The sequence below is a fragment of the Convolutriloba macropyga genome, chromosome 2, assembly GCF_964194025.1.
Source record: "Convolutriloba macropyga chromosome 2, txConMacr16.3, whole genome shotgun sequence".
NCBI lineage: Eukaryota > Metazoa > Xenacoelomorpha > Acoela > Convolutidae > Convolutriloba > Convolutriloba macropyga.
The window spans coordinates 4,208,553-4,220,272 of record NC_134469.1 but is presented as its reverse complement, the minus strand read 5'-3'; the positions used below and the strand labels follow the sequence as shown (position 1 = coordinate 4,220,272).

Below are 11,720 nucleotides of genomic sequence, written 5' to 3'. Positions count from 1 at the left end.
CACGTGGAAAACACGCACAAAGCTTTGATATGATTTTACTGTGTATTTAGTTGCTCTTTTTAGATGCCCACTTTCCCTATAAAATTTCACTTCTGCCTCTGTCTAAATTGTTGTTAAATAGCGCCTAAATAGTGCCAAATAGCTCCCTTTGATTGTCTAAATTTGTTAGACCAAAAATCCTATTTCCCCTGGTGCCTTTTACCCAAAACTCGGGCGGAAGCATCTTCGTGTCGGGGCACTGTCACTGAAAAGTTCTAACATGTCTGTAAGTACCTGCAGTTGCTTTTAATGATAAATTAATAACAATTTAATTAAGCAAACAACAAAAGCAAAGTGTGCGTAGTTATCGTCTAAAATTGCGCAATAAAACGCGTGCATGAGGTGTCAGCCGAAAAGGTGCTGCAGCAGAAAATTAAGTAGGAAAACTGCTGAATTTGCCGAAATTACGTATGAAGCATGCTGAGGTTATAAAAAAAACAAACTAAATGTGTTGACAGTACATTTTTAGAAGCTGAATTAAAATACTTTCGGATCTTTTCCGTTTGTGACCCCCCTTCCCCCCCCCCCCACCCGAGTACGTTATGCACCCCCAGTTACGGAACACGTGTCATTACGTATGGCACGTTTGTCTGGGGGGTGCAAATAATATGCACCCACTAAGCTGGGGGGGGCACAAACGGGAAAAATCCACAATTTCTTACAAGAATTCAGCACAACATCAGGAAAATTAATTTCAAGCTTGCAAATAAGAAGGTAAGGATGACATCTTTTGCTTCTGTGCCCCGTTCACCTCCAGTGTGGTGGAGGTTTTTTATTTGTAAACCTAAGCACACGAGCATATGCGTAAAAGAATGAATATGCAATAAAATTTTTGCCTAGAGAGTTGCCATATAGTTATATGTCGTGCATCGAGGGTTTCATCGTACTGATGGAGGGAATAATGGAAAAGATCCTACGTTAGAAATAATAGTTTGCAGCTAAATGCATATATATATTTTGGTGAACAGACAAAACAGTCCCAGAAAAAAGTCCCGGACAAAATAGTCCGAATTAAAGATAAAGTTAAGCATGTTCGCAACAATTAACAAAGAAACCCCGGGGCTTTCCCATTATAGCCCCCCATGAAATTATAGCCCCCATTATGGTATAATCGCCATGATGCGGGGAAGCTATAGGTTATCTGACCACTAAGCTGGGGGGGGCTATAATCGGAAAGGTTACATGACAGTTTACCTAATGCCATTATACCCAATGACAAAATACCCAATGCCATTATAACCAATTAACATTAATATTTTCGTTACATAATCCGAGTACTAATTAGCAGAAAATAGCTCTTAGACGTATGGTTTAACAAGCGGATAATTTAATCCCATAATCGGTTGTGATAGTTTCATATCAAGACCGTCGGGCCGCTGAGACATGGCCATGGCCATTAAATATGTTCAGACATAGGGTAATAACGACTGCTAATTTGTTGTCAGGTTATTGAACAAAAATATCAAAGTACATTGGGTATATTGACATTGGGTATAATGGCATTGGGTATTTTGACATTGGGTATAATGGCATTGGGTATTTTGACATTGGGTATAATGGCATTGGGTAAATTGTCCTGACACCAATGGGAAAGACCCGAAACCCCTTAAGTTACTCATATGATTGTATTTCACTGAACAAATATTAAGCTGATTACGACATAGTTTTTACCAAATAATGTATTTTGAAACAAGTTTTTTGTTTAGTCCTAATTCATATCAATTAAAAACAATGCATTCAGAAGCTTAAGTTGTAGATTATGTTTGTTAATTGTTAGTAGATTATATTTACAATTGTTCCGATATTTGTTCGGAACTATTTTGTTTCGGTTTATTTTTTCTGCATTTATTGGACTATTTTGTCTAGGACTGTTTTGTCTGGGAATATTTTGCAATTTGGGACTGTTTTGTCTGGGAATATTTTGCAATTTGGGACTGTTTTGTCTGGACTGCTTTGTCTTCTTTGTCTTGGACTGTTTTGTCCGGACACGATATATTTTAAAACAAATACTTAGCTACCCCCAAATTGATGTCCGGGCAGAAATTATCTCTGATCAAACGGTCACAGACACAAGTGACCTCTGCTCAAACCGTCCAATACGGAAATTAACTATGATCAGACAAATATCGGATCATTGTCCAGACCATTTGCAGATTCTTGTCCTAACGTGCGCCCGAAATTCTGTCCGATCAGACCATCCTAGTTTGGTGGCAGATGATCTCTGGCTAGACAGTTTAGTTCAGGGTTTTGTTGAAAAAAAATCATTTTCCGAACATCGCTCACTTTCTCCGTTTTCTCAAAATTGCCTCAGATCATAGCCTGTGTGCGGAGACAATTTTGTTTTGATATGAAAAAAATTTCAGATGAAGGTAAAGACTGATTGGGAATTTTCCGTGACAAGTGGATTATCATTGATGGAAGTACAGTATTGAACAAAAAATAAAAAAATTAAATCTAATTTCAGTATAAAGTTTAATTTAAATGAGAGGAGGTGACCAATTCCATATTTAATGTGACGAACAAAATGGAAGGGTACATTAACATAGAAAAGTCTTTGAGTTTTTCTGTAGCACTAGCTTGTTTGCTTTTGGGGAAAAATCTCAAATCATTTGTATTCTGAATAAAAATTTTCCTTTTTATGGGCATGGATAATGTTAAATTGTAAATAACCAAAAAATGTTTAGCAAGTCTCAGATTGTTATAATCCATTTTCCTTTCGTCTAGCGCGTCATTTTGCGTTCTGATTTTTTTCTAGAAAAAAATTTTTCAAGGACAAAATTTCTTTCGTCTAGCGCGTCATTATGCGCTCTGGTTTTTTTCTAGAAAAAGATTTTTTCAAGGACAAGTTTTTTCAAGGACCATCTAATTCTTCAATGAACAAGATGATCTGCATGTGTTTTTGCTAATCGAGTTGAATGTTAGTTCACAACACCAAATATTGAAAAAAAATCTTCAAAATAAAGTTTTGCTGTTAATAGTTTGTCTTTTATGCCCTGAAAAAACTGAAAAAAGTTTGTCTTTTATGCACGGAAAAAACTCCCACTTAACTTTAGATAGGAAATAAACCCCCGCGGAAAATAACTCCCGCTGAATTAAACCCCCACGGAAAATAACCCCCACGGAAATAAACCCCAATTTTAAAATCGAATTTCGGTTGCTATAACTTGTTCGGTTGTGATAGTTTCATATCAAGTCCCACAGGCCGCTGAGGCATGGCCATGGCCCGCGAGGCATGGTCAAACGCGCTAAATGCGCAGCTCTTTAATAGTAAAGTGGGGGTTTATTTCCGTGGGGGTTTATTTCCGTGGAGGTTTATTTCCGTGGGGTTTTTTTCCGTGGGGGTTTATTTCCTATCTAAAATGAAGTGGGGTTTATTTCCGCAACCTCTTCTTCACCTATAATTACTCTGTATTCTTCAAAACTATTATCTAGGATAAGCGAAAACGAGATTCAAAAAAAATAGACAGCAAATTTTTCTAATAAGGCCAGTGTAGTCATAGTATTTGATGATTGACAGCCTCAATATTACAAGTATTTTGGGGTTTCCAGTCTGGTTCACTTTCGACTAATCCCTCATTTGATAAAACTTCTTTATTTTTCAAATTTAACGTATTGCTGTAATTTGCTTTTTCGATTGTGTTTTCATGTTATTGTGTATATTTACTTGTTGTTCTACTCTCTTAGATATTATAACGGTTTTGTTAGTTTGTGTGTGAGCTCTAGGGTGTGGTTTCTACCGTCTGCTCGTCTTCCCCCCCCCCCCCACCCCCGGATCATCTGCCACCAAACCAAGCTGGAAAATCTCGAAAAGTTGGGCGTTAGTTCTAACTGAGAATTTTGCTGACAGTATTTTACCTTTTTTGTATCTTAGGGTTTGCAGCGTTGGAAACAGCTTCTGACCAGACTATAGTGCGATCGAAAGTCTGCTCGGATCGGACTATGTAATTTGAGAGCACATATACAGGTGTGCGCTCGAAGATGATCTGATCAGAGGTCACTTTGGTCTGGACACTTTGACCTCGGTTAATATAAGTTTCTAGTACATAATTTTGAAAGCATTTAAATGGGATAAACTATAACAGCAACATAATAGCAAAGAAGCCCACGTTGGTAACCAAAATTAGCACATGTATAATGAGACAGACTCGATCAACCACAACCGCAAAAAATCGCCATCTCAAGTCGTTCTTCTCTTTCTCCAGCCGCAATTTATCTTCATCCCCGTCAACCGAAGCCCCGTAGGGACTAGAACCAAGTCTGTCAATCACAACTGCAGTCCTCTCCCTTATTACGTGTCTTGCGGCCAACTTGAAGTTCATCTTGGCTCCCTTGTTTGAGAAAGGGGTAAGTCCGATGTACTTGAGCCAATCAGACCCAATCAGGTTTCGTAACCCTCTCCCCATCCACTTCTTCCAGCCATTTTGTGTAAGACTCACAACTAAAAGAAATTAGACTGCTGACCTAGACGACCGTGTCGGCCATATGAGAAAGCTACATTACAAATCAGCACCCCCTACCACAAAGAGGACCGTTTGTTCCATTTTACCTCTTTAATCACGCAAAATAGATCTTAATACATGCAAAAAGGGGCCTTAAGCATGGGAGACGGCGACAAAGAAACAATTATACGAACGTGATTGGTTACAAGTTGGAGAAATACTGCACCAAAAACTGATTTTTTGCTTCATGAAATTAGAAGGTGGAAACGTAATTTTGATGGCCAACAGGGCCAAGGCCTTATTAAGCGAAAATTAGGGTATAAAGCGATTTTCACTCTTAATAAGAAATGAAATTGGTTAAAATGTGTAATTTTGGTTTAAATGTGTAAATTTGAGGAAACTACAATTATCTGCACTCTTTAGTCCACACTTATGACACTCTTACAAATACGCATTAACTAAACTCCTCGGCCCAATATTATTACACTCTTCTCTCCGGTGAAACTTTCCTGGATTGAGGTGTCAGTGCGTGTCAGAGCAAAAATACGTAAGACATCCACTGAATATATGAAATTTATCTAGAAATTTATCTGGAGGCTCAGTTTTATATGCTCAACTATTCAAAAAAACGGTAATAGATATTCTCTTTGTTGAAAACTTTATTGACGAGGCCGAATTGAGGGGTCTTTGGTAGGTTATTATATTGGCTTTTTGATGGGTCTTTAGTGATTATGGGGAACATTTGTGATTATTCTTAAATAAAATTTTCTAAAATAAAAAAAAACAAAAGAGTTTTAATAATATGAAAAAGAGTGAAACATTGTGCAGAAAAACCAATATTGTAAACTCTGTCTAGTCTTTATCCACTAGCATACTGACCATGAAAAGTAAGTCGGCACTTACTAGTCTCACGAAGTCAAAATTCACGTTTTAAGTTTTATTGCTCTAACTAATAACCATTTTATGAAAACAGTTTTTAAACCACTGATAGCTGCACTAGTTCTGTACCAGAAATAACAGTGTAAAGTTGACGCGCTCCACTCAAATTTCACAACTAAAAAAATTTTTCTTACAAAAACTTTCATTTTTACTGAGATTTTTTGCTAGAATTCAGTATTTTTAAAATGGAATGTATGATAAATTACCATTGCGTTTCATCTAATTACAGAAGGTGAACAATGATATGAAATTGTTTTCGAAAATTATTCGTAAATCTAGGAAGCGCTAATTTACTATTGACGTTCAGTACAGTTTTTTTCTCCTTTAATTCCTATACTCAATTGACCAGAGCAGATTTTTTAGCTTTAGAAAAACAAATATCTATTCTGACTCGTGATTGGTTACAGTTTGGAGAAATTTTGCACCAAAAACTGAATTTTTACTTCAAAAAACTAGGAGGTGCAAAGGAAAATTTGGTGGCCAAAGCGTCCACTCGTAGTGTAACCCCATTATGCGAGAATCAAGGTATATAGCAAAATTGACTCCTAATTACCGATGAAAGTGATCGAAGTGTGTAGTTTTGAGGAAACTACACTTTTCTGCATTTCTTAGTCCACTCTTATTACACTCTCACAATTACATATTAATTAAACACCTCGGTCCAATTTCCTTATACATTTCACCCCGAGTGAAATTTTCCTGGGTTGAGGTGTCAGTGTGTGCAGGGGCAAAGTTACGTAAGACATCCATTGAATATGTGAAGTTTAATTGGAAAATTGCTGGTTTTGCTGAAGGTTCGGTTTTATATGCTCATCTATTCAAAAATTCGGAAGTTGATCTTCTTTTAGTTGAAAATGCGTCATTTTGAAAAACGATTACTAATTGGAATATGTTACTCCTAATAATTGATTAACAAGGTCGTATTTAAGGGTCTTTGTTAGCTCATTTTGTTGTATTTTTGATATGCCTTGTAAAAAACATTAGTGGTTGTTCTCAAATAATATTTTTCTCCGATGCTTTTTATTGGGTTCTAAAAACGCGGAAATAGGAGTTTCTTTATAAAAAAAGAGTGAAACAGTGTGCAAAATATTAGGGTTTTAAAATAAGAGTGCAAACAAAGTTATTTTTGTGAAAAAATGAGTGCAAAATTCAGTGAATACATTTTTAACTCTTATTTTTAAGATCTTAAATTTTAAGTTTTGCACCTTGGACTATGGATTTCACTACTGATTTTAAAAAATTCTAAAAATTTATTTCTTTTTACGTTTTTTTTTTCGGTAGGATTCCCGGCTCGGGCTCTACGCTATGGGAAAAAAAATTAGATAAAGTCTTTGCAGTTTTCCTTAAAAAGCAATGAGTTGAGATGCACGCAAAATCTGTTCAGTTTAATCGCTCCTCCATCATCTTGATCGAAAGTGTTTTATTGAAAATTAAAGAACATTAAGACCAAAATGTACTTATTTCAAATTGACAACAACTTATTGCATTTTGCGGAAAACTCGCAAACTTCATTCTAATATTTAACCACTAGCATACTGACCATGAAAAATAAGGTGGCACTTGCTAGTCTTACGAATTCAAAATTCAAGTTTTAAGCTCTATTGCTACAACTAATAACCCATTTACGAAAACCTGTTTTGAACCATAAATTTATACACTAGTCCTATAGGAGAAATCCCAGTGTAACGTTGATGACAACACTCAATTTTCACAATTCAAAGAAAGTTAATCTTTTGAAAACCTTCTTTTTTACTGTGAAGCTGTGATATAGTTAATGAACTTAACACTGGAATATAGGGTGAGTTACCATTGTGTTTCATCTAAATAGATTAGGTGGGTAATATATAAAAATTGTTTTCGAAAAGTGATCGCAAAACTAGGAAGCGCTAACTTACGTTTGATTTTCAGTGCAGTTTTTGTTTCCTATAAGCGTTTTACTCAATTAAACAGAGCCGAAGAGTTTATTTTTTCTGAGTCGAAGAACAAATATTTACTCTGACTCATTATCGGTTAAAATTTGCAGAAATTTTGCACGAAAATCTACTTTTTTGCTACATGAAATTAGGAGGTGGAAACGTATTTTTGGTGGCCAACCGGGCCAAGGCTTCCACCTTTATTCTGACCTTATTCAGCGAGAAATAAGGTATAAAGCAAATTTCAGTCCTTATTAGCAAGGAATTTGGTTAAACTGTCTAATTTTGAGGAAACTACATTTTCCTGAACTCTTTACTCCACTCTTATGACACTCTTACAAATATGCATTAACCAAACTCCTCGGCCCATTTTTATTATACTCTTTTCCTCGGTGAAATTTTCCTGGACTGAGGTGTCAGTGCGTGTAATCGCAAAAATACGTAAGACATCCACTGAATATATGAAACTTATTTATAAAGTTTCTGTTTGTGCTGAAGGTTCAGTTTTATATGCTCGGCTATTCAAAAAAGCGGCAATAGATATTCTTTTAGTTGGAATTACGTCATTTTGAAAGGCCGTTCCTTATTGGAATATGTTAATAACAATATTTGATTAACAAGGCCGATTTGAAGGGTCTTAGGTAGCTCATTGTTTTGGATTTTTGAAGTGCGTTTTAAAAAACTTTACTGATTATTCTTAAGTAGTCTTTCCCCCAATGGTGCTACCTTTAATCGGTTTCGAAAAAAGTTAAATATAAGAATTATATTAAAAGGAGTGAAACAGTGTGCAAAAAGTTAATATTGTAAAATAAGATTTTGAAAAAAGCTAATGTTGTAATAAAAAAAGCAAATATCAGTGAATACATGTTTAAATCTTATTTTTATACTATTAAATTTCAATTTTTGCACCTTCAAGTTGAGTTGTTTCTATTGAGTTTAATCATTCCTCCATCGTCTTGATCAAGAATTTTTATTGAAAATTTAAGAGCGTTAAAATCGAAATATACTTATTTCACATGGAGCACAATTTTTTTCATATTAGGGAAAACTCGCATACTTTTGTCTAGTATTTATCCACTAGCATACTTACCATGAAAAATAAGTTGGAAATACTGGTCTTACGAAGACAAAATTCAAAATTTGAGCTTTATTGCTGCAACTATTAACCAACTTACCAAAACCGGTTTTAAACCACTGATCCCTACACTAGTCCTTTACAAGAAATACCATTGTAATGTTGATGAGCTCCACTCGAATTTCACAATGAAAAAAAAGTTAATCTTGTAAGAACCTTGTTTTTTTTTACTGTGAAGCTGGGACAGAGTTCAGCAACTTTACATCGGAATAGATGGTAAGTTACCATTGTGTTTCATCTATATAGAGTAGCCCAGGTTGAGATCCAGACCCAAGTTCTCGTCTGATCAGACTTTCCAGACCGAAATTATGTCTGATCAGACTTTCCAGACCGAAATTATGTCTGATCAGACTTTACAGACGGAAATTAACCCTGGTCAGACTTTCCAGACCCAAGATACCCCTGATCAGACTTTCCAGACACAAAGGGTCTCTGATCAGACTTTTCTGACCGAAGGCGTTCTGATCAGACCATCTTCAGACTATGGTCCAGAGTCAAATTAGGACCATTGCCCAGACCTTAATCAGACTATGATCAGACTCAAGTGCTCTTGAAATAGTCTGATCAGAGAAAAATTTTACTTATGAACATATCTCTTAATTTTGCTATAAAATAATCATTTCATAAAAACTGATGTTTGCAGTATTTATTTCATCTGAGGAAAAATCAATTATAAAAGTATTGCTGAAGAAAACGAAACCAAACTGTTGAGAATAAATTTGATTTAGTGTCCGTTTAGTGTATATTTCTGACTCGGTGGATGAGTTTCGACAGCTTTCCATAAGAAAAATCGTGGTCTCCATTTGCTCAAAATTTCTTCTGAAGGGGACCGGCCTTCGATATCAGCTGGACTCCTTTTTCTGATCAGAGCTCTCGGACTTTAGATGAGTCTCTGATCAGAACGCTGCTTTATTGTTGCCTCTTGGCAGAGCGAACATCTCTTCGTACGAAAAAAAAACAAATAAATGAAAAAAAAATACGGCGCCCGAAATAGTACCTGATCAGACCCAATTGCGTTCGAAAACATTTCTGATCAGACCCCAGTGTGCTCGAAGAGGTTACGATCAGAGCCAATTGCGCTCGAAATTGCCTCTGATCAGACTTTTCAGACCAAATTGACCTCTGATCAGACCATCTCCAGACCATGGTCCAGATTTTTCAGACCAAAATTACCTCTGATCAGACCATCTCCAGACCGTCGGCCAGACTGTAGTGCGCTCGAAGCTCCGCCCAGACCATCGTCCAGACTAGTGCGCTCGAACTTCCGTCCAGACCCTGTAATTTCGGTCTGGGAACACACGGGTGTGCGCTCGACTGGGTCTGATCATAAACCAATTTGGGTCTGGACCTCAAGCTGGGAGGTGAACAATATATAAAATTGTTTTCGAAAAGTGATCGTAAAACTAGGAGGCGCTAAATTACTTTTGATGTTCAGTAGAGTTTTAGTCTCCTATAGGCGTTTTACTCAATTGAGCAGCCAGGATCGAGTTAGCTTGAGCAAAACTAATATTTACTCTGACTCGCTCCGCATCTTATGCGCAAAATTCTGAACAGGAATGACATTTCACAGCCAGCTTGTCGTGGATTTAGGGAAAATCTGTATTACATATCGACTACCTTCAGCAAAAACAGACAGCGCTCTGTTGGGAAAAGTTCAGAGTCCAACTTACCCCCCCCCCCTTATTGAAGAAGATAACGCATCTCCTGACCCCCCCCCAACACACACACATACACACACACAAAATGGACGTTCCTTTGGAGCCAATATACGGGTAAAATAGCAGTCATTCCCAGCCGAAATGGATAAGAACTGCGTGAGACGCCCAATTGAAAACGAATAGCAAAAGCAGGTCTCAGAAAACTTGTTTAACGACAACATCTGGAACCAATACACATGGCAAACTGTACTTGTTATACTTGTTATAGACATGACGAGAGATGCCAAATTTACGGCAACAAGAACTATTTTTCTAAAATTGATTGAACAAAATTGGAATTGCAAGGCAGGGAAATTTTTACAAGACGTGAATATCGCATTTGTTCACTTAGTTTTGCTAGCTGTGGAGAAAATGAAGGTCGAGTTGATTGAACACATTTATGGCAATAAAAGGAAGTAGCTAAAATTGGTCAATTTGTTAATCAAGAAGAACTAATAAGCACAAATATCCAGTTTTTTCGTCGCGAGAAAACTGGACATTTAATATGATGTTTGTCAAAAAGTAGAAATTTGATTCACGCCGTCAACTTCAAACCCAGGATGAAGTCCGCAACCCAAGACAAGTTTTGACCCGACTAACTTGGGTCACGGACAGGGGGTCCGGGGCGACCGCCCCTAATGGTCTGGAAAAGATTTGGGTCGCACCTTCCGTCTGGCCAATGGCAATTTTGGTCTGTTTGGTCTGGCCAAAACTCATATTTCGGTCTCTTCGGTCTGGCCAATACCCTTGTTTCGTTCTGTTCGGTCTGGCCAATACCCAAATTTCGGTCTGTCTGATCTGGCCAATACCCTTGTTTCGTTCTGTTAGGTCTGGCCAATACCCATATTTCGGTCTGTTTGATCTGGCCAATACCCTTGTTTCGTTCTGTTCGGTCTGGCCAATACCCATATTTCGGTCTGTTTGATCTGGCCAATACCCTTGTTTCGTTTTGTTCGGTCTGGCCAATACTCTTGTTTCGGTCTGTTTGATCTGGCCAATACCCTTGTTTCGTTCTGATCGGTCTGGCCAATACCCATATTTCGGTCTGTTTGATCTGGCCAATACCCTTGGTTCGTTCTGTTCGGTCTGGCCAATACCCATATTTCGGTCTGTTTGATCTGGCCCATACCCTCATTTCGGTCTGTTTGATCTCGCCAATACCCATATTTCGGTCTGTTTGATCTGGCCAAGACCCTTGTTTCGTTCTGTTCGGTCTGGCCAATAACCATATTTCGGTCTGTTTGATCTGGCCAATACCCTTGTTTCGTTTTGTTCGGTCTGGCCAATACCCATATTTCGGTCTGTTTGATCTGGCCAATACCCTTGTTTCGTTCTGTTCGGTCTGGCCAATACCCATATTTCGGTCTGTTTGATCTGGCCAATACCCTTGTTTCGTTCTGTTCGGTCTGGCCAATACCCATATTTCGGTCTGTTTGATCTGGCCCATACCCTCATTTCGGTCTGTTTGATCTCGCCAATACCCATATTTCGGTCTGTTTGATCTGGCCAAGACCCTTGTTTCGTTCTGTTCGGTCTGGCCAATAACCATATTTCGGTC

The 11,720-nt window shown here is 37.5% G+C and overlaps 1 protein-coding gene across 1 annotated transcript in view; it reads right to left on the bottom strand.

Annotated features, from left to right (window-relative positions):
- Nucleotides 1–4,031: 4,031 nt before the first annotated feature.
- The window catches only part of LOC142335068 (acetylcholine receptor subunit alpha-type unc-63-like), a 34,270-nt gene continuing 26,581 nt past the window's right edge, over nucleotides 4,032–11,720 (bottom strand). The window contains exon 3 of the mRNA XM_075383406.1: nucleotides 4,032–4,477. Within this exon, the coding sequence (XP_075239521.1) occupies nucleotides 4,113–4,477 (365 nt within the window). The 3' untranslated portion in view covers nucleotides 4,032–4,112. The remainder of the gene's footprint in view (nucleotides 4,478–11,720) is intronic.